The sequence below is a fragment of the Mobula hypostoma genome, chromosome 18 (genome assembly GCF_963921235.1).
Source record: "Mobula hypostoma chromosome 18, sMobHyp1.1, whole genome shotgun sequence".
NCBI lineage: Eukaryota > Metazoa > Chordata > Chondrichthyes > Myliobatiformes > Myliobatidae > Mobula > Mobula hypostoma.
In genome coordinates this window covers 14,622,505-14,649,622 of record NC_086114.1, presented here as the reverse complement: position 1 = coordinate 14,649,622, position 27,118 = coordinate 14,622,505, and the positions used below count along the sequence as shown (strand labels likewise).

General features: G+C 42.8%; 1 protein-coding gene across 2 annotated transcripts in view; it reads left to right on the top strand.

Moving 5' to 3' along the window:
* LOC134358355 (protein ERGIC-53-like) overlaps positions 1-27,118 on the top strand; it is a 126,617-nt gene that overhangs the window by 57,356 nt on the left and 42,143 nt on the right. For both annotated transcript variants that reach the window (XM_063070482.1, XM_063070483.1), the window contains exon 10: positions 5,037-5,113. In XM_063070482.1, coding sequence (XP_062926552.1) covers positions 5,037-5,113 — 77 coding nt within the window. The remainder of the gene's footprint in view (positions 1-5,036; positions 5,114-27,118) is intronic.

Below are 27,118 nucleotides of genomic sequence, written 5' to 3'. Positions count from 1 at the left end.
ATGCACCCGTTTGACCCTGGTCTCAACCTTAAAAGGTGCTGTTTCAGAGCTGCTGTTGCACTCATATTGCGTAAGAGCTTGAGGTATTTCTTTGGGCACCTGATTTTGGACAGTACCTGCAGGACAATTTACAGAGTCAAGTGCTTTTACAAGGTCTATGAAGGCCATATAAGGTGGGAGATTTTGTTCCTGGGCTTTCTCCTGCAATTGACATGCAGTGAAAATCATGTCAGATGTTCCTCTGGCTGGACAGAAGCTGCTGTGGCACTCAGGCAGGAGATCTTCTGCCAGAGGTGAAAGCCGATCACATAAAATTCAGGTGAGCATCTTTCCTGTCATAGAGAGGAGGGAGATTCTTCTATAGTTTCCACAGTCAGCTTTGTCACCTTTTTGAAGAGTGTGACAATCAGGTTGTCTCTGAGTTCAGCTGGAATCTTCTGGTCCCAGATCTTGACAAGTAGGTAATGAATATGATTTAAGAGTTCCGTGCCACCTTCCTTGAGGTTTTCTGCTGGAATTCCATCAGGCCCGATGGCCTTGTTGTTCTTCAATTTCTTGCAAGCTCTCTGCACTTCTTTGACACAAGGAGACTTACTCATGTCCTCCTCATGGGTCGTTGTGGGAGCTGGTTGATGACTTCAATGTCAGCAGTGGCATTATGATTAAATAGCTCCTGAAGGTGTTCCTGCCATTGAGAGTTGATGACATCATTGTCCATTAGTAGCCTTCATCCATCTTTGGAGCAAAGGGGGTTTAGGCCACGATGGTTTGGGCCATACACCACCTTGGTGGCAATAAAGAAACCCCTGATATCACCAGAGTCGTCAAGCCGTTGTATTTCTAGGGCCCTCTCAGTCCACCACTGATTCTTTATTTCCCTTACCCTACGCTGGACTACGGCCTTAGCTTTGGAGTGGACTTTTCTTTTCACATCGCAGTTGATGTCCCTCTGCCAGGCACAGAAAGCTTCCTTTTTGTTGTTGTTTAGCTCTTCTAATTCATTGTTATTTTCATCAAACCTACCTTTGTTTTTCCTGTTCTTGTATCCAATGATGTTTTTACAAGTAGCAAGGATGGTGGTACAAAGTAGATTTATTACCGAAGTACATATATGTCACCATATACAAACCTGAGATTAATAAATAAATAAGCAATAAATATTGAGATAAAGAGTCCTTCAAATCGAGTCCATAGGGTAGGAACAGTTCAATACTGAGGAAAGTGAATTTGAGTTAAATTATCCCCTCTGGTTCAAGAGCCTGATGGTTGTGGGTTAATAACTGTTCCAGAACCAGGAGTTGTGGGTCCCGAGGCTCCTCTACCTTCTTCCTGATGGCAGCAATGAGAAGAGAGCGTGGCCTGTTTGGTGGGGGTCCCTGATGATGGTTGCTGCTTTGTTGCAACAGTGCTACATGTAGATGTGCTCAATGGTGGGGCAGGCTTTACCCATGATGGACTGGGCCACATCCACTACTTTTTGTAGGGTTTTCCATTCAAGGGTATTTCTATACCAGGCTGTAATGCAACTGGTGAATATACTCTCTACCACACATCTATAGAGGTTTGACAAAGTTTTAATGACATGCTGAACCTTTGCAAACTTCCAAGAAAGCAGAGGCACTGCTGTGCTTCAGTCCTTGGAAAAAACTCTATAGGTTGTGCAGTCAATTCAATCTTTAGTGTTCTTCTACAACCAGTGTGCAAAAGAGGCAAACTGTGCAAATAATGTACTACTACTGAGAACATGAGTTGTAAAGAATCCTTTGGCGTGTGACTGTAGGTCATAGAATCAGTTCAGACTGATGGTGAATGAAGTTGTCCATTTGGCTTTCTGCAAAAATTGTTTGGGTCTAACTGCAAACAGGAATTCTGCAGATGCTGGAAATTCAAGCAACACACATAAAAGTTGCTGGTGAACGCAGCAGGCTAGGCAGCATCTCTAGGAAGAGGTGCAGTCGACGTTTTAGGCTGAGACCCTTCGTCAGGATTAACTCAGTCTTCCTTCAGTTAGTCCTGACGAAGGGTCTCGGCCTGAAACGTCGACTGCACCTCTTCCTAGAGATGCTGCCTGGCCTGCTGCGTTCACCAGCAACTTTTATGTGTGTTGCTTGGGTCTAAATGTTTTAGTTTTTAAGATAGGCCTGTTAGAGCTTCTTGGATGCCCTGGCTTCTAACGCTGGTGTGGCGGTATAATGTACAGGGTCCTGTGAGTTGAAAAGTTTGGGGTTGATGCTGAAGGTTATCCAGTACCTGTGATCTTGAACACTGGGTTGCAATTCTTTGAAATATGGTCTTTTATTAAAGTTGTCATCTCTTATATGGTGAGAAGTTTAATATTTAGGTTGGCACAGCTAGTAGAGTGGCCTGACAGCACCAGACATTTGGGTTCAATCCTGACCTCCAGTGCTCTCTGTGTGGAGTTTGCACGCTCTTCCTGTGACTGTGTGGATTTCCTTCTACATCACAGTGAAGGATAATTGGACAATGTAAGTTACGCTTAGTCCGTAGCTGTAGAAGTAGAGTGGGGGGGGGAGAGTGCAGGGGAATATGGGGTAAACAAAAGATGGAATTGGAGTTGTTAAATAGATACTGGACAGTTTAAAAAAAAAGTTTAGCTTTTCTTGTTAAATGTACCTCAAAATATACAGCAGACATCCCACCCTGCAAAAACACATTTCAGGGAGGTATCACTACCATTTCAGGGAGGTAGCCCCCACCCCCGGCAATCCCATATCCCTCCCTCCCCCCCCACCCCCCCCCCAGTCGACCTCCAAGGGTGTATGTAATACTTTGTTTAGTGATTTTGTCTAATCTGTAAACCAAGTTGGGTAGATGCAGCAAATATGACATTAAAATATGTACTTATATTATCATGTTTATTCTATTACAACTTTAAGCAAGTCTACAGGGAGTTTGGCGTCATCACGTAGGACATCAATAGAGTAGCTCCTTAGCAGCTAGCCAGTTAGTTTAAATAACATTAGCTATGCTAATGAATGAATGACATCCGTTAAACTCACCTCAACATGTCTTTTACATTTTAACCCACCATGGGCAATAGAAAAGTCACTGTTGCAAACAGTGCAGCGAGCAACACTGTCATTATTTTTGAGGTCAACTATAAAGCCCGCCCACAGAAAAAAACTGATAGGTCTACTTAGCAGGGGTCTGCAATCGTTTTTGCACCGCGGACCAGTTTAATATTGACAATATTCTTGCGGACAGGCTGACTGGGGTGGGGGGAGGTGTTAATCACGACCGGAATAGAGGTGATGTCAATAGCATCATAACATTTTAAGTAACGTTTGGATATTAAACATGCAGTGCATATTTTCCTTGTATGAACATACAAAATCATTGCAACACACCAATATCGCTGAATCAGTGGGAGCCCTGGGCTTGTTTCCCTGCAACGAGACGGTCCCATCGAGGAGTGATGGGAGACAGCGATACTCGAAGGGGGTTCCTTATGTCCAGTCTATCCTGCAATTTAGTTTTCATTGCATTCATTGCAGAAAACTCCGCTTCGCAGAGATATGATGTTGGAAATGGAAGCAACGTTTTCAGTGCTTTCGTGGCTATCTCAGGATATTTAGCCTTGACTTTGGATCAGAATGCCGGCAGAGATGTTATGTCAAACGTACTTTTCAGCCCGCCGTCATTTGCAAGCTCGAGGAGTTGGTCTTCCTGCACTGACATGGATGACGCACGGGTAATGAGCTCGCGTGCGTTCAAGCTCAACAATGCGTGACAGGGATTGAGGAAAGGTGCAGCTGACTCATATCGCCAAATCATATCGTTTCCTCGCGGCTCGGTGGTTGGGGGCCAATCTTAGCACGAAGAGAGACCAATCAGGATGCTTGCTCTCCCTCTCAATAAAATCTATTTCCGGGATATTGTATATAATTTCCGGGTGTCAGGGAGCCACTTTCGATATCCGAGAGACTCCCGGATCTTCCGGGAGAGGTGGGATGTCTGTATACAGTGAACTATGTCATTTGTGTTAAGAGACAACACACATGAGATGTGCTGGTTGCCATGCAAACTTGATTGTCATACGGGGCTGCTTTGTGCTGTATGACTCTGACTTCCTCTGAAGAGTTCAGGGTTTTAAGTTTATGGAGCACAAAAGAGACACAGTGGTCTTGTCTCACAGTCAGTGCTAAATATTTGTGTTTAAAGATTTAGAGGAGTTCACATCTGTTGACATAATCTGTTGGTTCAATTGCTCAGACAAGTAACCATTTGTTGCACGAAATACTTTGCAACAAGTTCCCATTGTTTTATTGTAGGTAATAGCGGTGGAATGGAAGTTATCCCCTCTATGTTGTGAACAATCATCTAGCCTGGCTTTATGTAATCAAGATTAAGTTCTACCATCAAATAAAGGTTACTAAGTGAAGTTAGTCTGCTGGTTCAATTACTTTCACAATGACAAACAGGCAAAAAAAAAAATCAGTCTGACATTGCTGTGTAGCTCTGGGGGAGTAGAATGTGATGTGGAGAAATTGTTTTACAAGTACACCCCCCTAAGATAATGGGAAATATAATAATGCATCAAAACTCTAGCAAATGTCTACAGATGTACTATATGTAACTTGGAGAACGTAATTGGATGAATGTTTGGAGGTTTGGAAAAAGGTACAGAGGCTTGTAAACTCATCCAGCTCTATCATGGGCATTAGCCTCCCCAGTATCAAGCACATCTTCAAAAGGCAATGCCTCATTAAGGTCCATCACCACCCAGGATATGCATCTTCTCATTACTCCCATCAGGGAGAAGGTACAGAAGCCTGACAATCCAGACTCAGTGATTCCGAAACAGCTTCTCCTCTGCTTTCTGACTGGTCCAGAAACTCCACCTCATTATTCCATTGTTAGTAATTTATGTCCTTGCACTGTACTACCGCCACAAAGCACCATTTCTCATGCCATATATGAGATATACAAACCCGATTCTGCTTCTCAATGTCTCCTCTAACAGCAGAATGTATCCATCCAATGCCCTTGACTGACATGTGCCTTTGTTTTGGTAGGACGCTGTTAATTCAGAAAGCTTGATGAACGTGCTAAATGGTCAGAGGAACGTGATTCAGCAGGTGCAAGAAATTGGGTAACTACCATTTTTTGTGTGGCCTCTGGTATGGTTGAGTATCATGAAGAGAAATGATATTCTGGAATGTCAGCTGAGGTGTTCAGGTATGTTCAGAGGGAAAAATCTTTGGAAAATTCCAAGAACCTTTGTAGCTTGCACAAAAGTGAATAAAAAGCTGCAAATATGAATTAGTTCAATGATTTTCCTCATTTATTAAATGTATTTCTTTTATTCCCACAACATGATTGTTGAAAAATAGTGAATTCCTACATGAATGAACTAACCACATTATCCATATATTTGCTATTTTTTGTTATTATAATAATTAAGGACTCAGATTTGCTTGAAAACAGTAAGATCACTCATATCTTAGACAAGGTTCGTAAAAAGAGCTTTTGGCACGTTGACCTTCGTAAATCAAAACACTGAGTACAGGAAATGGGATGTTAGGTTGAAGTTGTTTAAGATGTTTGTGAGGCCTAATCTGGAGTGTTGTGTTCAGTTTTGGTCACCTACGTAGAGGACGAGGATCAATAAGATAGAGAGAGTAAAAACAAATTACAAGGATGTTGCCAGAACTTGAGGATCTGAGTTATAGGGAAAGGTTGAATAGGTTAGGACTTTATTTCCCAGGGTGTTGGAGAATGAGGAATCTCTATGAGGAACATCTGGCAGCTCTTGGGCTGTGTTTCCTGGAGTTCAGAAGAATGAGGGGGGATCTCGTAGAAACATTCCAAATGTTGAAAGGCCTGAACAGATTAGATATGACAAAGTTATTTCCCATGGTAGGGGAGTTTAGGACAAGAGGGCATGACTTCAGGATTGGAGGACGTCCATTTAGAACAGAGATGTGGAGAAATTACTTTAGTCAGAGGGTGGTAAATCTGTGGAATTTGTTGCCAAGATCGGCTGTGAAGGCCAAGTCATTGGGTGCATTAAAGACAGAATTAGATTGGTTCTTGATTAGCCAGGGTATCAAAGGGTAAGGGGAGAAGGCAGGGGAGTGGGGATAACTGGAAGAATTGGCTCAGCCCATGATTGGATGGCGGAGCAGACTCAATGGGCCGAATAGCTAACTTCTGCTCCTATATCTTATGGTTTTACAGAATGAGGGGAGATTTGATAGAGGTATACAAAAATTATGAAGGTTGTAGATAGGGTAAATGGAAGTAGGCTTTTCCCACTGAGGTTATGTGGGACTAGAATGAGAGGTCATAGGTTAAGAGTAAATGGTGAAAATATTTCAGAGGAACCTGAGGGGGTTCTTCACTCAGAGGTTGTTGCAAAAGTAGAATGTGCTGCTAGCAAAAGTGGTGGATATGGGATTGGTCAGAGCATTTAAGAGAAATTTGGACAGGTACATCGATGGGAGGAGTATGGAGGGCTACAGTCCAGGTACACGTCGGTGGGACTGAGCAGAATAACAGTTTGCCGTGGACTTGGTGGGCCATACAGCCTGACTCTGTACTAAATGTTCTATGACTGCATTAGTTGAAGCCCAGTACAGATGATAAAACTATATTTTCACCAGCAGAAAGATTCACGAGGATGTTACTGGGACCTGAGGGTTTGAATGATAAGGAGAGGCTGGATAAGCTGGGACTTTTATCACTGGAGTGTAAGAGGATGGGGGGGTGACCTTTCAGGACTATCTATAGGTTAGCATGGTTGAGTTGAGTGAAACCACCGGCAAGTTTACTGTTCAAAAGGTGAAACAAACTCTGGGAACCATTGCCAGGGGTAGTGGTCCACAGCAGGATATCTGAAATCCCTTCCACATAACTCATTTATGCATTTTTTGGGAAAAACTATTTACCTCATGCTGTTTCACCTCTCCTGCATCTCAATTCTAACAACCTGCTGAATTATATTTTCAAACAACTATTTTCAATCAAATCTCCTTCTGTCCTCCAGTTCTAAATCCATTCCTCTTATAGTGAGAGATTAGTGTTGTTTATACCTGCCAGACAAGATGGGCTGATAATTAGACAACAGTTCCGTGGAGCGTGTGTGGATAAGGTCATTTCTGGATGTTTGTGCCTCACGTTGAACTGTAGGAGGCAAGGAGTAGCTTGAGGTGATATTGTAGTGCTCCTGACCTCAGCATCACATGTGAGCCCAGTGACACAACACTAATGTGCTGTGGGAATGGATCCACTTCACATCTGGCCCCTCGGGTTTGTCTCATCCAAACAGTTCAGAACATTTAATTAATTTATATGCGTGTACTCGCTGATCCTCAGTGACAAGAAAAGGGCAGGAAAGTGAGTTGTTTACTCTCGCCTCTTGCAATTAATTGTTTTAAATGTTTTCTTGAATACAATTTTTGCTTGTGGTTTATGGTATTTTGAAATGTTTGTTTTATAATGTTTTAGAAAGTTTTATTTGAATTGTTTGTGAATGAGGTTAAAAATGAACTGAAGTGAGACCCATCGTAAATTGGGGGACCGCTTCATCAGTCAACTCCATTCCATCTGCCAGAAGCAGAACTTCCCAGTGGCAAACATTTTTTAATTCTGAAATCCCATTCTCAGTCTGACATGTTGGTCCATGGCTGCCTCTTGTGCCACGATGAAGCCACCCTCAGTGGAGGAGTAATACCCTACATTCCGTCTGGATAGCCTCCAACCTGATGACGTGGATATCGTTTTCTTCTTCCGGTAATAAAAACATTCCCTCCCCTTCCCCTCTGCTTCTATTCCTGACCCTGGCCTCGTTGTTTATGAAAGGGCCTTTGGTGTCAAGCTGCCTAAAGGCCATCGGGGGTTTCTGGAGGCAGGGTTCCTGGATCTCCCTGAGGTAGAGAAGACCTGCTGTGGAAGCCTTGAAAGTTAAGTGCATTGAAGGGAAACATGGAGCATTGAGGATGATCTGATTAAGCAGAAACAAAGCATGAGAACAATCTATTTTAACGGGATTAAAGCCACATTGCTGGAGCTGCGTTTAACAAGACTTGTGGCCTTTGAAAGGACCGGCAGAAGGAGGATAGGTTGAGAGATGTCCATGAAGAGATAGCCCATCTCAGCAGCAATGGGGAGTTGTTGACCGGGCCTTTGCATCTCTGTCAGGGGGACTTTGGCCAGGATTCCTCCAGACTGGTCTGATACATGAGGATAGGTTGAGCGTGCTTTGGCCTTTCTCTCTGAAGCGAAGGAGAATGAGCGTCTACTTGGTGGAGGTGTAGACCTTACAAGGTGGTAAGCAGCATAGATCATGTAGATAGCCAGGGTGGAAATGGTTAAAATTAGGGGGCTATAATTTTAAGGTGATTGGGGAAAAGTATATGGAGGATGTCAGAGGTAAGTTTTTTACACAGAGAGCGATGAGTTCATGGATTGTACTGCCAAGGTTGGTGGCAGAGGCAGATACATTAGGGGCACTTAAGAAACTCTTAGACATATGGATGAAAGAAAAATGGAGGGCTATGTTAGAAGAAAGGTATAGACTGATCTTAGCAACACACATCAAAGTTGCTGGTGAATGCAGCAGGCCAGGCAGCATCTCTAGGAAGAGGTACAGTCGACATTTCAGGCCGAGACCCTTCGTCCTGATGAAGGGTCTTGGCCTGAAACATTGACTGTACCTCTTCCTAGAGATGCTGCCTGGCCTGCTGCGTTCACCAGCAACTTTGATGTGTGTTGCTTGAATTTCCAGCATCTGTAGAATTCCTGTTGTTAGACTGATCGTAGAGTAGGTTAAAAGGTCAGCACAGCATCGTGGGCCGTTGCGTCTGTATTATGCTGTAGTGTTTATTTATTTATTGAGATACAGTATAGAGTAGGCCCTTCCACACCGCCCAGCAACCCTAGCCTAATTACAGGACAACTTAAGATCACCCGAAGAAAACCCACAAAAGACCATAAGACATAGAAGCAGAATTAGACCATCTGCCCATCAAGTCTGCTCCGCTATGCAATCATGGCTGATCCTTTTTTTTTCTCCTTCTCAACCCCAGTTCCCGGCCTTCTCCCTGTAACCTTTGATGTCATGTCCAATCAAGAACCTTCAATCTTTGCCTTAAATAAACAATGACCTGACCTCCACAGCTGCATGTGGCAACAAATTCCACAAATTCACTACCCTTTGGCTAAAGGAAATTCTCCGCATCTCTGTTTTGAAGGGGTGACCCTCTATCCTAAGGCTATGCCCTCTTGTCCTAGACTCTCCAACCATGGGAATCATCCTTTCCGTATCTACTCTGTCTAGGCCTTTCAACATTTGAAAAGTTTCATTGAGATCCCCCCCTTCTCCTTCTGAATTCCAACAAGTACAGTCCCAGAGCCATCAAACGTTCTTCGTATGACAACCCCATGGTCATGGGGAAACTGTACAAACTCCTTACAGGCATCAGCAGAAATTGAACTCAGGTCTCTGGTACTGTAAAGCGTTGTGCTAACCACTACACTACTGTGCCTTCTATGGTCACCAGTGACTCAGTGGGAATTGGTTCTGTTTATCACTATCACATCTACTGCAATGTAGTGAAAAGCTTTCATTTGTGCGTCGTCTGGAGAGATCATTCCATATATAAGTACATTGAGGAATTTTGAAAAGAAAAGCGGTAACGGAATGCAGAGCATATTGTTACTGATACAGAGGAAATGCAGTAGTCAAGTGAGGTGCAAGGGCCACGTGAGGAGTTCTCTATCTTTAAGTTGTCTATTCAAGAGTCCTGTAGCAGTGACATAGAAGCTGTCGTTAAGCCTGGTGGTACACGTTGCTGAGTGTTTCTATCTTCTGCCTGATGAAAGGAGGTTGAGGAAAGCTGCCAACATAATAAAGGAGCTCTCCCATTTGGAAATGTAGACAGAGTTAGTGAAGGGGAGGCTGGTTTTTATGATAGACTGGGCTGTGTTCACAACTCTCTACAATTTCTTGCAGTTTTGGGCAGACCAGTTGCTGTACCCAGCTGTGATGCAACCAGAGAGGATTTTTATTTTGGTGTGGTACATCTGTAAAAACTGTTGAGGGTCATTTGGGACATGCTGAATTCCTTAACCTTCTGGGAAATGATGGAACATTTGTTTGCCTTGAGGCTCTGCGCTGCGTAACATCAAGGGAGAGCATCTGTTGAAGTGTGGAAAGGCTTGATCTGTTTAAAGACAATATATTTGAGCAAACCGCATCGTGTTTTGTATAATTAATGGCAATATCTCTATAATATCTCAGTCTATGTTTGCATAGGCTTAAAATAGTATATAATTATGTTTTGAGTTTTGCAGGTATGGAATATGACAGCTGTTCAGAGTCCAATTATATTTGTTTAGCTAACACGAAACTATAAAAATTAAACCAAACCATTTTGTACTTGGGCAATAGGGATTATTATGATCTTTATGGTTGATATATCTTCTACCTCCTTCTGCAGTTATTTTCTGCTATTTATTACATTTGATATTCTGAGATGCATATTGCTTGAAAACTGGATTTAATTTTAACCCTTTGGATTAAGGGAGTAGTATAGACATTGGTCTTTGTTGATTATGCATCTCCAGCATCAATCAATAAATCCAATAACACTAGTGGTTATGCCAAAAAATTCAAACCACATGAGCAAACTGGGTATTAAATATATAGGGAAAAGGGTAAAAAATGAAACATGTTCTGTCTGTGGGCGCACTGCTCTGTGGCTCTGTGCGTTTTCTGAATGCCTTTTCTCTGGAATACTTTAAGCGTGAGGAAAATATTATACACCAGGTATTGCTTTTGCCTTCTCCATTTACATGTTCAAATTGCTGTTGACTTTCAGTTTTTGTGTGTTGAGGTGAATAAAGGCAACTGGTTGCAAAATGGCTGACTCTTCTTTATTGGTCTTTGCAGACAATGAACCAACTGATGAATGCTACCTCACTCTTTTTGCTCTCTTTTTGCACTACATAGGTATATATTACTGTATATAATGAGATTAAACATTATTATATAAGTGTATATAACTAAATATATGTAATAATATTAAATATGTAGTGTAAGAAGAGAAATATATATATATCTGTGTGTGTGTAATATAGAGATACACATAAGCATATTTCTTATTGTAATTTACAGTGAAATAATTTGAAAGGTGTGTAGCTTGGGTGATCGATGGTTGGCTTGAGTTGTTCTCCGATCTTGGCATTTACTTGGAAGTGTTTCGTCCCCATGCAAGGAGACATCATCAGTGCACTATTGATTGTGGTGCTTGAATGCTTGATCTTTATATACTTCTCAATCAGCTGATTGGACATCATTTTGGAAACTGGATTGTGATATGGGGAGGTAATCTCGTAATTTAGAGTTTTTTTATGTCTTGCGTTGTACTGCTGCCACAAAACAACAAATGTCATGACATGTCAGCGATAATAAACCCAATTCTGATTCTGAGAGGTAATGGCCACTCTTTCAGCTTTTTTCTGCACCAGTAATTCATGAGTGTTCAGTCTAATCGAGACTTATCAGCTAGTTTCACTTTGGTTTCTTGCAAAGGTGTTTTCTAAGGAACACGTTGAGCGGGATCTAATACTTGCAAAACTGATTGTTCTGTTGGAAGGTCAAGGACAGTGCCAAATACTTCACTGTGTCCCCCAACATAGAAGCAGTTAAGAAGGAAACTTACTCAATAAGTAAATGCAATTGCTTTCTCGTGAGATTTCCTCTTTAGTGAGCCTACTGTTCATTTTCTCACCTTCTCAGTGCTGTTGCTCTCAACTACCTCACTCTGTGGCTTGAGGTCTCTCTCCCCCCCATTCCTAACATTACTCTTCAATCATCTCTCTAAAGCTTCATCGGAGCCTCTAATTCACCCTAGAATCTGCCATCCTATCAGAAAATGTGGAACTAGAGTCCACTGTATCTTTTTAAAAAATCTCCAAATGTGTTGTCTTTGCATTTGCTTTAAAATTACACAGGGAACTGAGGGATGTGGGTTTGGTGCTGAGCTAAAGATCAGCCATGATCTTGGCTAAAGCAGGCATGAAGAGTTCAAATGATCTGTTCCTCCTCCTTCACAAGATAGTACCAGGATCAGAGGGCTTGAGTTACAATCGCTGTCTGGGACTTTTCTCCCTGGGATGCAGGAGGCTGAGGGGTGAGCTTTCAGAGATTTATAAAATCATGTGAGGCATAGATAGGGTACATTGTCAGGCTATCCCCAGGGTAGAGGGGTCTGAAACTAGAGGGCACAAGTGAGAGAGGGAAGATTTAAAAGGGACCTGAGAAGAAACGCCTTCACACAGAGGGTGTGGTATATGGAAGCTGTAGAGCCAGCTCCAAATGCTACGTGTAAAATTCATATAGACTGATGCACTGATGTACTTGGCCGGCATGAACAAGATGGGCTGAAGGGCCTGCTTCCTTGCTGTATGACTCCGTGGAATAACAAGGATGAACCATAAACATGAAATTCTGCAGATGCTAGAAATCTTAAGCGACACACACAAAATATTGGAGGAACTCAGCAAGTTAGGTAGCATTTATGGAGGGGACTAAAGAGAGAATCAGATTCTCTCAGAATCAGGTTTATTATCACCGTCATGTGACGTGAAATTTGTTAACTAAGCAGTAGCAGTTCAATGCAATATATAATCTAGCAGAGGGAAAAAAAAACAAATAAACAAGTAAATCAATGACAGTATACATATATTGAATAGATTTTTAAAAAACATGCAAAAACTGAAATACTTTATATTTTAAAAAAGTGTGGTAGTGTCCAAAGATTCAATGTCCATTTAGGAATCGGATGTCAGGAGGGAAGAAGCTGTTCCTGAATCGCTGAGTGTGTGCCTTCAGGATTCTGTACCTCCTATCCGATGGTAACAGTGAGAAAAGGGCATGCCCTGGGCACTGGAGGTCCTTCATAATGGACGCTACCTTTCTGAGACACCGCTCCCCAAAGATGTCCTGGGTACTTTGTAGGCTAGTGCCCAAGATGGAGCTGACTAGATTTACAACCTTCTACAGCTTCTTTCAGTCCTGTGCAGCAGCCCCTCCATACCAGACAGTGATGCAGCCTGTCAGAATGCTCTCCATGGTACAACTATAGAAGTTTTTGAGTGTATTTGTTGACATGCCAAATCTCTTCAAACTCCTAACAAAGATAGCCGCTGTCTTGCCTTCTTTATAACTACATCGATATCTTGGAACCAGGTTAAATCCTCAGAGATCTTGACACCCAGGAACTTGAAGCTGCTCACTCTCTCCACTTCTGATCCCTCTATGAGGATTGGTATGTGTTCCTTCGTCTTACCCTTCCTGAAGTCCACAATCAGCTCTTTCACCTTACTGACGTTGAGTGCCAGGTTGTTGCTGTGGCACCACTCCACTAGTTGGCATATCTCACTCCTGTACGCCCTCTCGTCACCACCTGAGATTCTACCAACAATGGTTGTATCGTCAGCAAATTTATAGATGGTATTTGAGCTATGCCTAGCCACGTAGTCATGTGTATATAGGGAGTAGAGCAGTGGGTTAAGCACACACCCCTGAGGTGTGTCAGTGTTGACTGATCGTCAGCAAGGAGGTTATATTATCACCAGTCCGCACAGATTTGTGGTCATCCGGTTAGGAAGTTGAGGATCCAATTGCAGAGGGAGGTACAGAGGCCCAAATGAACTATTTGGCTTTATACCTAGTGCTTTATACATTGAATGGTGAGGGGGCGGGGTGGAGGGGGAGGTGGTTTTGGGGTGGGAACTCACTACTGCCTGAGAAGAAGTTACCTCAGCACAGTAAAAAAAAAGATACCCAGTTGAGCAAATGCTGAGCTGTGGTCTGTCAGTTCCGGACCAGGGTCTGGGGAAAGGAATTAACCTCAACAATACCTGTGTAAGATATCTCTGTCACTCTTTAATCGAACCAATGCATTTATCCCCATAGCCTTGCTTTCTCATGCAAGCCCATTCATCATCAAGTCAAGTCAAGTCGCTTTTTATTGTCATTTCGACCATAACTGCTGGTACAGTACACAGTAAAAACGAGACAACGTTTTTCAGGACCATGGTGCTACATGAAACAATACAAAAACTACACTGAACTATGTAAAAATACAACACAAAACTACACTAGACTACAGACCTACCCAGGACTGCATAAAGTGCATGAAACAGTGCAGGCACCACAATAAATAATAAACAAGACAATATGCACAGTAGAGGGCAGTAGGATTATAATTACAAATAAATAGAGGTGTCAGTCCAGGCTCTGGGTATTGAGGAGTCTGATGACTTTGGGGAAGAAACTGTTACATAGTCTGGTCATGAGAGCCCGAATACTTCGGTACCTTTTGCCAGATGGCAGGACGGAGACCTCACCTTCATGACCTTCATGATCTTCATGATCATCATGACCTCACCTTCCAGATCTTTAAGGAGCTTTCAGTTCCTCGGGGTCAATATCACAAATGACCTGACTTGATCCAACCAAGCAGAGTTCACTGCCAAGAAGGCCCACCAGTGCCTTTACTTTCTGAGAAAACTAAAGAAATTTAGCCTGTCCCCTAAAACCCTCACTAATTTTTATAGATGCACCGTAGAAAGCATTCTTCTAGGGTGCATCACAACCTGGTATAGAAGTTGTCCTGTCCAAGACCGGAAGAAGCTGCAGAAGATTGTGAACACAGCGCAGCACATCACACAAACCAATCTTCCGTCCGTGGACTCACTTTATACTGCACGCTGTCGGAGCAGTGCTGCCAGGATAATCAAGGACATGACCCACCCAGCCAACACACTTTTCGTCCCTCTTCCCTCCGGGAGAAGACTCAGGAGCTTGAAGACTCGTACGGCCAGATTTGGAAACAGCTTCTTTCCAACTGTGATAAGACTGCTGAACGGATCCTGACCCGTATCTGGGCCGTACCCTCCAAATATCCGGACCTGCCTCTCGGTTTTTTTTGCACTACCTTACTTTACATTCTTCTATTTTCTATTTATGATTTATAATTTAAATTTTTAATATTTTACTGTCAATTTGTAATCCAGGAAGCGGGTGCAGAATCAAATATCGCTATGATGATTGTACATTCTAGTATCAATTGTTTGGCGACAATAAAGTATAAAGTATAAGTATAAGATCTCAGCACTGTTCCACGTCCCAACAATCTTTTAAAGAGCAAAACAGCAAATGCATTAAGTCCTCATTGTCGCTCGCAGACTTGAGCTGGGCAGTGCATTACTGAGAGTATTGGAAATGTGTCCCAGTTCTTCCCACCCCTGTCCTGCGCACACCCTTCTCCTGCAGTGTCTGGTGAGTCCTGCTTTGCCCCGGTATGTGTTGCATTTGCTGTGTTATGCTGGCATTAGCGAAGTGGTCACTAAAATCAAGGTTAACTTTATTTGCATCGAAGCATAGAGTGAAATGCATCATTTCTGTCAACAGCCAACGCAGTCTGAGGATGTGCTGGGGGCAGCCTGCAAGTGTTGCCATGTTTCCAGTGCCAACATAGCGTGCCCACAACTTAGTAACCCTAACCTCTACGTCTTTAGAAGGTGGGAGCAAACCAAAGAACTCAAAAGAAACCCATGTGTTGTGTATTTAATATTTCAGTAGTGTTTGAGCAATATTGTGAATATATTGTTTGAATTAAGCATTATTCGTTTAAGTAATTACGGGTTATTTGCAAAAATAAGTGAATTTAAGAAGTGAAAATAAGTTAATTCTATACGTCATCACGCCACCATGTAAAGTAAACTGAACTAAGACTCACATCGTTTTGAACTCTCTTGTTTTCCTTGCAATTAGATTTATGTTTGGAGTTACAAAACATAACACTACCCAGTCGTGGGGAGAATTGAACCCCCATCGCTGATCACTGGTGCTGTAAAGCAGTACGCTAACTGCTGTGCTGCTGTGTTGCCCTGTTCTAGCGAGTGTGAGGTCATTTAGGCTTAGGAATTTGCAGCGGAGTTGGGCCGTATGTGTGCTAGGAGCAGAGCCCAGAGGGTGGATTGGTTGAGAAGCAGAGTTCTGGGATCAGCAGGGGCTAGAAACACGAGTAGATGTGAGGTCCAGAGAGTTGGCCCATTGTGCAGTGGAATCTGTGAATGGGATCACTGGGAACTAGGATTGTAGCTGGGACAGATTCCAGACTAGTTGAATATTTCTTATTTTGATGAGCTAACGTGTTCTTGGAAGGTATACTAGTACAAGCTTGATGGACTGATTGGCCTTCTGTTTCCTACATTAAAAACAATTCTCCATATTCTTTCTGGTGTTGGTATTGAACCTGTGTCCTCAACTATAAATAGTTCTGCTGACTCACTGCAACATCTCTTTGTGTCAGATTACAACATCTGTGTTCTTAGTAGATGAACCTCCCATCCAGGATTTTGTCTGCGTAAACCTTTGCTGTATCAGATTTTCGACATCTAATGTGAACATCCACATTTAGAATCTGTGTTTTAACTCTGCCCTTACGGGGCAGGATTTCTCTTGGACAGGAGTGTTACGTTACAGATCAAGGTGATCTTTGAAAATGAACGAAGTTATTACTTTACTGAAGAAATCTGAGTGTTTCTTGCTCAAAGGGAGACCACTCTACCTGTGTTGTCATCTATGTCCCTATAAAACTTCTGTTAATATGTCCTGTCACTATAACCTCACTTCATAAAATTATGTATCTTACTCTTTGTATCTGTGTTTTTTTAAATCCCTGTTGGCAACAAATACATGTTTCCACATTTAACAAGGAATTCTAACAAAACTTCTTTGTTCTGTAGAACTCATTGAGCAGGAGGTACAGAAGCCTTGGGTCCCACACCGCCAGGTTCAGGAGTTGTTATGACCCCACAAGCATCAGCCTCCAAGAGGACCACAACCTTGTTGTAGGGTTTGGAGGCTTGCGTGCCTCAATAACCCAGAGAGCTATGTTGGCTGGAGTCAGGGGTTTGTGCTTTGGCTGTTGGTATGGTCACCCATGCCAAACAGATCAAAGAGTAGAGGCTAAACTAAGAATGGTCCACCAGTCCTCCAGGTTCGGGGGTTCAGCTCAGGGCTAACAACCTTGACTGGTCAAAAAAATTGTTACGAAAACAGCAACAAAGAATCCTCCTTTATCTGTATGCAACAGAGATGGAGGACCTTCATTGTTGCCCTAAACATGAACAGCGTAACGGGCATATTGATTGACAGTGTGGATAACTTCACTCACCTCACCAAATCTGAACTAATTCCACGACCTGCAGTTTCACTTTCAAGGACTCTTTACAACTCATGTGCTCAGATTTTTTTTATTATTATTTGCAGAGTTTGTCATTTTTTGCACTTAGTCATTTCTCAGTCTGTGTCTATGTATACCCTGAACTTCATGGTGTTACTTTGACTATGTTGGACTTACAGAAGATTAGAAGTTGGGTTATTTGTGTTGGGCACGTGGCAAAGTGGTTAAGGCATTCGTCTAGTGATCTGAAGGTAGCTAGTTCAAGCCTCAACTGTGGCAGCGTGTTTGTGTCCTCGAGCAAGGCACTTAACCACACATTGCTCTGGTGTCTGTGCGAGGAGTGACGCCCCACACAGACTTCCAATCTGCACCTTGTAAGGCATGAAAATGCCCGACGCAGGCCTCTCATGGTCTGAGTCGACGTTCCCTCCCTTCCCTCCCCTAATTTGTACTCACACTTGATCTGACTTGCTTACAAAGTCATGTGTCGTGTTACTTGTTTTATGCAATCTTTGTCACTGTCCTGAGTACCCTCTCGAAATACTCTATAACACTTATTTAAGCCATGTACACTGTTAAAGCAAGAACAAGGGTTCCTTCAACCAACTTTTCAGATGAGGTTGGAGGAATGTGCAAATGGGCACTGTTTTTAATTTTTGTTGGTAATTTAGTAGTTTATGGACTGTTTGTTCCACTCCCATCAGGGAAGAGGCTACGCAGCATACACGCCAGCACCACCAAACACAAAAGCAGCTACTTCCCCGAGCTACACACATCAAAGTTGCTGGTGAACGCAGCAGGCCAGGCAGCATCTCTGGGAAGAGGTACAGTCAACTTTTCAGGCCGAGACCCTTCATCAGGACTAACTGAAAGAAGAGCTATTAAGAGATTTGAAAGTGAGAAGGGGAGGGGGAGGGATGGAGCCAAGAGCTGGACAGGTGGTTGCTGTCAGGCCATTCAACACCTCCACTCATTAACCCACCCCACCACTCATCCATATCAGCCACTCCTCTCCACAGCCCCTCAGCACCCTACATCCCCCGTGCACTGCCACTTCACACTTTCACTCCGCACCTCGTCCTTACACCGTCACAGTCACTGTCCTACTGTGTTTTCATATGCCCTTTTGCTACCTAGAAGAGATCGTCTTGCCAAGAGTCCCTTTGTTATTTTATCATTTCCTGTCAGAGTCACCTTCTGTTTGGATTCTCCTGCACTCGGTGTCTCTTTATGTACATACAATCAGTCTATGTATATAAGTTGATCTTATGTATATACGGCCACACACAACAGTTACTTGTACGTTCTGTTTTATAGGATTGCTTCTATATTTGCATTTATATAGTTTATTATGTTTTTTAATTGTGTGTTTTTGTGCTGCGTTGAATCCAGAGTAATAGTTATTTCGTTCTCCTCTACCCTCCTGTACTGAGGAATGATGATAAACTATCTTGAACCTTGAAGTGGATAAGTTAGCACACTGTTTAAGTCACTAACTAAGCATGTAAAAGCCTAACGTCCTCATGCGGAGTTTTAGTTTCAAATCCCACTTTGGCGGCTGGGACACTTTAATTCAGTATAATTAAATCTGGAGTAAAAAGCTTCGATCCTTAGTGGTGGTTATGAAACTACCAAATAGCTGGAAAACCCAGCTGATCGACGGTGGTCCTTCAGGGTAGAGAATTTGCCATTCTTACCCAGTCTGACCAATAGCTAGCTTTAGGCCTAGCAGTGGTGTTGCGTTCATGGACATTTACAGGGTATTGAAGCAACAACCACATACTGTGTACAGGTTAAAAAACAAATCGATGCTAATGCCGCATTGGTGTGTTAGACTCATCTTATTTTGGTCAAGAACAGCTACTTCCCTTCAGCCATTTGGTTTTTGAACCATTCTGCGCAATCCTAATCACTCCCTCAGTATCACGGCACTCTGATCACTTTGCACTACAACAAACTTTTTTATTTTTGTTCTTTCTTGTGTAATTTGTTTTCCTTGTGGATATGATGTCAATACTATGTGCCTGTGCTTCTGCAAGTAAATTTTTCATTGCATCTGTGCATACATATAGATAGAACATAGAACAGTACAGGCCCTTCAGCCCACAATATCGTGCTGTCTCTTTAACCTCAGGCTCTTGAGGCATAACCTACTCCTCACAAAACCATGTTGACTATCCCTAATCAGGCTTGTGTACAGTGAGCAAAAACCAAAAACAGCAAAAACACGCCCCTTTCCTCCATCTCACCTACAAACTTACACAGTCCTCTAATCCCAGAACAGGCTGTTTACCTTGGCCTACAGCCTCGAGCAGACTTGGGCTCGGGCTCGGGCTTCCAGATACTGGCCTTCAGCCTCAGAGAGATTTGCAGACTTGGGGTTCCAGCCACTGGATTTGCATGATCTTGATAACTCATAAACTTATAAAAGAATTCCATTATCTTCACAAATCAGTTCAGTTGGCATTACAGCTTGATGTTGGAGGATCACAAGACCACAAGTCATAGGTGTGGAATTAGGCCATTTGGCCCATCAATTCTATCTTGGCTGATTTATTATTCCTCTCGAACCCATTTCTTGCTTTCTCCCCATTACTTTGGATGCCTTTACTAATCAAGAACTTAAATCAACTTCATTTTAAATATACCCAATGACTTAGCCTCCACAATTGTCCGTGGCGATGAATTCCACAGATGCACCATCCTCTGGCTAAAATTCACCCTCATCTGTCCTCTAAAGGGACATCCTTCTATGCTGAGGCTGTGCCCTCTGATCCTAGACTCTCCACTATTGGAAACATCAGATACGTTCTCTCTAGGCCTTTCAGTATTTCGTAGGTTTCAATGAGATCTCCCCCTCATTCTTCTAAACCAGCGAATACAGGCCCTGGGCCATCAAATGCTCCTCAGCACTTTCAGTCCTGGGATCATACTCGGGAGCCTCCTCTGGACACTCACCATTTGCCAGCGCATCCTTTCCTGGATCAGTAAGACATTGGAGATGAGACCAAGCCTGCACTGCTCCCTGATGGTGAGGACATGGATGTGGTCAGGACCTGCGAGTACCTATGGGTGCACCAGCATGACAGACTTGAGAGGAGCACCAACACAGAGGCTGTGTACAAGAAGAGCCAGAGTTGCCTCTACTTCCAGAGGAGACTGAGGTCCTTTGCAGTATGCAGGCCTCTCCTTCACATGTTCTCCCAGCCTGTTGTCACCAGTACAATCTTCTATGCGATGGTGTTCTGGGGCAATTCCATCAACACAGGTGATGCCAACAGGCTCAATAAACTGATTAGAAAGGCTGGCTCTGTTATAGGAGGCAAACTGGACACACTGGAGGTTTTGGTAGAACAAAGTCGTAGCAATTCTGGACAATGTTTCTCACCCTCTGCATGCCACCTTGGCTGAACAGAGGAGCACTTTTAGTAATAGACTGAGACAACTGCGCTGCTCCAAGGAGCGCTATATGAGGTCATTCCTACCCTGTTGAGCTGTGTTTACCACACCATGCTATCGCGGACACCCTGTGCAATACTCCAATCACTTCCTATCTTGACAGTGTGAATGTGCACCTATTACTCTATATTATGGTAATTCTTGCATTACCATCTCAACAGTGTGAACTTATTTTTATCTTATTTTTAAGGTAACTTATTTTTATATTCTTTCTTACCTCTCTTCTAATATTTGTAGGTCTGTGCACTAGTAATGCTACGATGATACTGTAATTCCTTTGGGATCAATAAAGCATCTATCTATTGATAAGGGTCCAGATCTGCTCACAGTCTGAGGTCTGACCAATGCCTTATAAAGCCTCAGCCTCTTCATAATTCATAAACTTATAGAATATGTCCGTTATCTTCCCAAATTGGGTTCGTTGGCATCATATCTTAATATTCCAGTCTGCTGCTGAAGAGTCACAAAAAAAATTGGGTCGTCTTTACATTTCTGTCTATTGATTTCTGTGCAAGACCAACCAGGCATGAATGTTGATTTCTCTAACTTACAGTAATTTCTCCCCCATCCCCATATCTCTTCTTCAATTTCCTGTTCTGTTTCCCATTTCACCTTTTCTCCTCACCTGCCTATCACCTTCCTCTGGTGTCCCTCCTCCTTCCCTTTCTCCCATGATCCTCTCTCCTCTCCAATCAGATCCTTCCTCTTCAGCCCTTTACCTTTTCCACCTATCACCTCCCAGCTTCTCACTTCAACCCTTCCCCCACTCACATGGCTCCCTCACGTGGCTTCACCTATCACCTTACAGCTTGTACACCTTCCTCCTCCTCCCACATCACTATCTTAGTCTGGTTTCTTCCACTTTCTTTATAGTTCTGATGAAGGGTCTCGGCACAAAAGCTCAGCTCTACTCTTTTCCATAGATGCTTTCTGACCTACTGATTCCCTCTAACATTGTGTGTGTGTGTGTTGCTTTAAAAGCTAAGCGTTCTGAAATTAGGAACCATATGGTGAAGTCATTTGTACGAAACCTGTGGAAATCTGGTGGAGATGATCTGGGCCAGATGGTTTTTATCTATGATGAATGCTCAATATAACACCCAACTTTATGAATAGACTTCCCTGCTGGTTAATGATCATCTGCAGTTATGGAATTAAAGCTTGCGAGTGCCAATCCCGTGTGTCTTCAGGCTGTTAACTCTGGGTTCAAAATATGTGATAATTATCTGATAATTAAGTGAACTAAATTATCCCAGCATACCACCATTCGTCAAGAAATCTGCTGACCCTTCTGCGCAATAAGAGCCAACTTTAGTTTTTTTCCACAATAAATTACTTTTATAATTAACAAGTAAATCAGCTCGAAAAAATTAGATTTGGTTGTGAACTCTTTAATTGTTAACTCTGAATTGTTGAGAATCAGGTTTATTATTTCTGAAATGTTATGAAACTTGTTGTTTTGTGGCAGTAGTACCATGCAATACATAAAGTATACTATAAGCTGCAATGATAAATAAATAATTGTGTGTGCGTGTGTGTTTGTTTATTTATTGATTGATTGAGGTACACCGTGGAGTAGACCCTTCTGGCGCTTCGAGTTGCGCTGTGCAGCAACCCCCAATTTTACCCTCGCCTAATCACGGGGCAATTTACAATGACCAATTCACCTACCAACCGGTATGTCTTTTGGACTGTTGGAGGAAACCGGAGCACTCGGAGGAAAGCCACGGGGTCATGGAGAGAACGTACAAACTCCTTACAGACAGTGGCGATAATTGAAACTGGTTTGCCGGTTTTGTAAAGCGTTGTGCAAACCACTATGTTACACTGCCGCCTTAAAATATGTAAGAAAATTGAATAAGTAGTGCAAAAAGAGAACTAAAATAGTGAAACAATGTTTATGGGTTCATGGACCATTCAGAAATTTGATGGCAGAGGGGAAGAAGCTGTTCCTAAAATGCTGAGCGTGTGTTTTCAGACTCCTGTATGTTATAAAGACTCACTGTATTTGCAAGTTAGTTTTTCTCTCATCTCCTTGTGTGGGACTCAGTGGGTTATTGATCGATTTGCCAAGATGTAGTCCATTTGAAACACCCCATTGCATCTGTGGCCACACTCACACAATTCACCAAGAAACAAAATAGCTTCCCATCTCTTTCACTGACCAGAGATATACAGTACAAGCAGCACACAACAAAGTTGCTGGTGAACGCAGCAGGCCAGGCAGCATCTCCAGGAAGAGGTACAGTCGACGTTTCGGGCCGAGACCCTTCATCAGGACTGTACAGTACAAGTCTTCTGCCCAACTTCAATTGTTCCTTTCTTCCTTTCCTGTTTTATTCAGGAGGTGAGAAAGCTGAGAAAGCTTGCAAATTCAGAGAACTCCATAGTTTTCAAATAAATCTAACACCCAACTTACTTTCTCAAAACTTTGATTTTCCACAAATGCACAGTATTTGTCACCTTACTTGAGTCAATGCAGGCAATGTCCACCACTTTGTCTTCATCTATCACCTTGGTCACCCCTCAGAAAACTTAATTAAGTTAGTAAGAGATTACTTGCCATGCTGACTATCCCTAATTAGGCCATGACTCCAGAAACTCAAATTCTACCCCTAAGAATCCTCTCCGTTAGCTTCTCTATCACTGACATGGGACTCGCTAGGCTATAGTTTCCAGCATTATCTCTTATTTTCCTCCTAAAGCAACAGAACAATATTAGCTACTCCAGGACCTTGCCTGTATCAGCATCAGAATCAGGTTTATTATCACTGGCATGTGACGTAAAATTTATTAACTTAGCAGCAGCAGTTCAGTGTAATGCATAATTTAGCAGAGGAAAAAAAAGTGATAATAAATAAAATAGAAAATAATAATAAATAACCAAGTAAATCAATTACTATGTAGCTAGAGGGGACACAAAAAATTACTGGTCAAGGCCCTAGCAGTCTCTCAATATCCCAGGATATATCCCACCTGCAACTGGGGACTTATCTACCTTAATGTCCTTTAAGCGGGCGGCTTGGTAGCGTTGTGGTTAGTGCTTTTGTTTTACTGCACCAGCAAGGGGTTCTGTTCCCTTTGCTCTCTGTACAGAATGTGAGGTTATCCACTTTGGTGGTAAGAACAGGAAGGCAGATTATTATCTAAATGGAATCAAGTTAGGAAAAGGGGAAGTACAATGAGATCTAGGTGTTCTTGTACATCAGTCACTGAAAGCAAGCATGCAAGTACAGCAGGCAGTGAAAAAAGCTAATGGCATGATGGCCTTCATAACAAGGGGAACTGAGTATAAGAGCAAAGAGGTCCTTCTGCAGCTGTATGGGGCCCTGGTGAGACCACACCTGGAGTACTGTGTGCAGTTTTGGTCTCCAAATTTGAGGAAGGACATTCTCGCTATTGAGGGAGTGCAACGTAGGTTCAGAAGGTTAATTCCCAGGATGGCAGGACTGTCATATGTTGAAAGATTGGAGCGACTGGGCTTGTATACTCTGGAATTTAGAAGGCTGAGAGGGGATCTTATTGAAACATATAAGATTATTAAGGGATTGGACACCCTGGAGGCAGGAAGCATGTTCCCGCTAATGGGTGAGTCCAGAACCAGAGGCCACAGTTTAAGAATAAGGGGTAGGCCATTTAGAACGGAGTTGAGGAAAAACTTTTTCACCCAGAGAGTGGTGGATATATGGAATGCTCTGCCCCAGAAGGCTGTGGAGGCCAAGTCTCTGGGTGCTTTCAAAAAAGAGATGGATAGAGCTCTTAAAGATAGCAGAATCAAAGGTTATGGGGATAAGGCAGGAACTGGATACTGATTGTGGACGATCAGCCATGATCACAGTGAATGGTGGTGCTGGCTCGAAGGGCCGAATGGCCTACTCCTGCACCTATTGTCTATTGTCTATTACAGAATTTGTACTTTCTGCCCATGACTGCGTAGATTTCCTGTGTGCTCTGAATTGTGGGCAGCAGAAGCATGGCGATGCTCGTGGGCTGCCCCCAGCACATCCTCGCTGGTTCTGATTTGATGCAAACAATGCAGTTCACTGGATGTTTTGATGCATGTGTAACACATAAAGCTAATCTTCTTTCTTTAAGAGACACAATAGCATCTCTTCGTTAATCTCAAAAATGGCTTAGCATATTAGCAGTTTCCACACTGATCTCCCTATCCTCCACAGCTTCTTTGGTAAAAACTAACACAAAGCATTCTGCTTCCAAGCACAATGTTTTTTCATTATCCTAATCTGGTCCTCCCAATTGCCCAGTTATCCTCTTACTCTTAAAATACGTATTGAAAGCCTTGCAATTCTTTTTAATCCTTCTTGCCAAGGACTCCCGGCTTCCTTATTTCCGTTCTAGAGTTCTTTTCTAATTATATTAATATTAAATAAATTCATAACTAGTTAGTCATCCTCAGAACAGGAGAAGAATGATTAGGATATTCGATGCCTTTCTCCTTCAATTGGGCTCCCTGATGCATCTTCCTCTTTGTCCCTGGTGTTGTTGGATTTGTACGGCATCCGATACACTTCCTCTTGTTATATTTCAGGCTTCTGCGGTATTTGATGCCTTTAATCAGCCTGGATGTAATTTCAGAAGTACTGTTAATAGCCGAAGGGCACAGATTTAATAAATCACTTTTTTAATTTGTTCACGGGTTGTGGATATTGCTGGCAATAACAGAGTTATCCATCTTGAGAGAGAAAATGAGCCTCGGCCAGTTTGGTTGTTCTGGAGTTGCATGTAGGCCAGACTGATTAAACGGCAAATTTCTTTCCCCCGTGGACATTTGAGAGCCAAATGCACTTTTGCTTAAAATTGTGGAGTTTCATGGTCGATGTTATTGAGACTAACATTTTGACATTTTTTTACTTCAATTACTTGAATTGAAATCCTCATTCCCCAGGGAGAGATCACAGAACAGGAAAACACAGGAGAAGGCCATTGGGTCCATAATGTCTATGCTGTCAAATGATGCCAAATTAACCTGCACACCTTCCTACATGTGGTCTATATCCCTTTTAATAAATACCTCTTAAATGTTCCAATCGTATCTGCTACAGAAAATAAAAAGGTACATTGATTTGAACTCGTATCTTGGGACCATGTCCATTACTACTACACAGTCCTGCTGAGCTCTTTTCCCAGCTGAAGAGATGCTTATTCAGTATACCAACTTGTTGTGATATGCCTTGACAGGTACATGGTTAGGAAAGGTTTAGGAATATGGGACTAGCTTCGATGGCTATCTTGATGGGCCTGGAGCAGATGGGCAGAAGGACCTGCTTACCTGCTGTATGACTCTGCAGTCCCCGAAAGGGTATAGAATTGGGTGTAGCAGTAAGTTTTGTAAGAACGCTGGATATATCAAGGAAATGAGAGATGATCAGAGGTACAGACTCATGGAGGAGATTTTTTATCAAGAATGTATAATTATACTCGCTCTCACTCTCACTCTCACTCTCTTACACTCACAGTCACACTCTCAACTGTGCGTGTGTGTGTGTATGTATATATATATATATTTTTTTGGTTGTCCATCAAAATCTGATGACGACGTCCACTCCTTTAACGGTGAGATCTTTGATGACTATACAGTCCTATCCTGGACCCACAAGCTCTATTGCAGGTGGGACATGTATATGTGGTAGTGGTGGCAACCATGGCTGCATTTCTCCTGGCTCTCTTCTGCTGTCTTCTGGTTGTTCTTTCCATCTCCAGAATATGAACCCTGTCCCTATACAGCTGTCGCCAAGTGGTATGGTCAGCAGCAACATCCTCCAGGTCCTCGGGTCTGATCTTGCACTTCCTTAATGCATTCTTCAGCTGATCCTTATAGCGCTTCTTCGGCCCTCCAGCTGAGCGTCGACCATGATGTAGCTGGCTGTATAACACTCTGCGGGGTAACTGACATGGGGGGGACACAGTGTGTGCAAGTCTGTATGTGTATATATACTGTGTGTGTGAGTGTGTATGTACTGTACGTGAGTGTGTGTCTAAATGTGTATCTGTATATATACAGCTCTTATTTCTCCCTATCCCTCAACCGCAATTTCTCCGAATATCCTCTCACTCATCACCTCATGGAATGCATCAGAGATCTGCTTGACCATGTGGAGAAAGGAAGTGAGACTGTGGGGGCTCTGTGGGCAGTGACGAACACAGGCTTCACTGTCAAATTTGGACACCAAGAGCCGGGCATCAGTTTGGCCCTTGAAATGTGTGTGTTTCAGAGAATGCCACTCCAGCCTTGGCCAGGGGTTGGGTGGGAGGAAGTGGGAGTGAGGTGTGATGTGCCACAAATTTAGGCATCGGTTCTGAAGTGGTCAGATGGGGGCTGGATCGGGGATTGCAGGCTGTATCATGACTTCCGGAGCAGCATGAATATCTTGAAGCTTTAGCTCCAATCTGGAGGCGTTTCTTTATTTTAAACT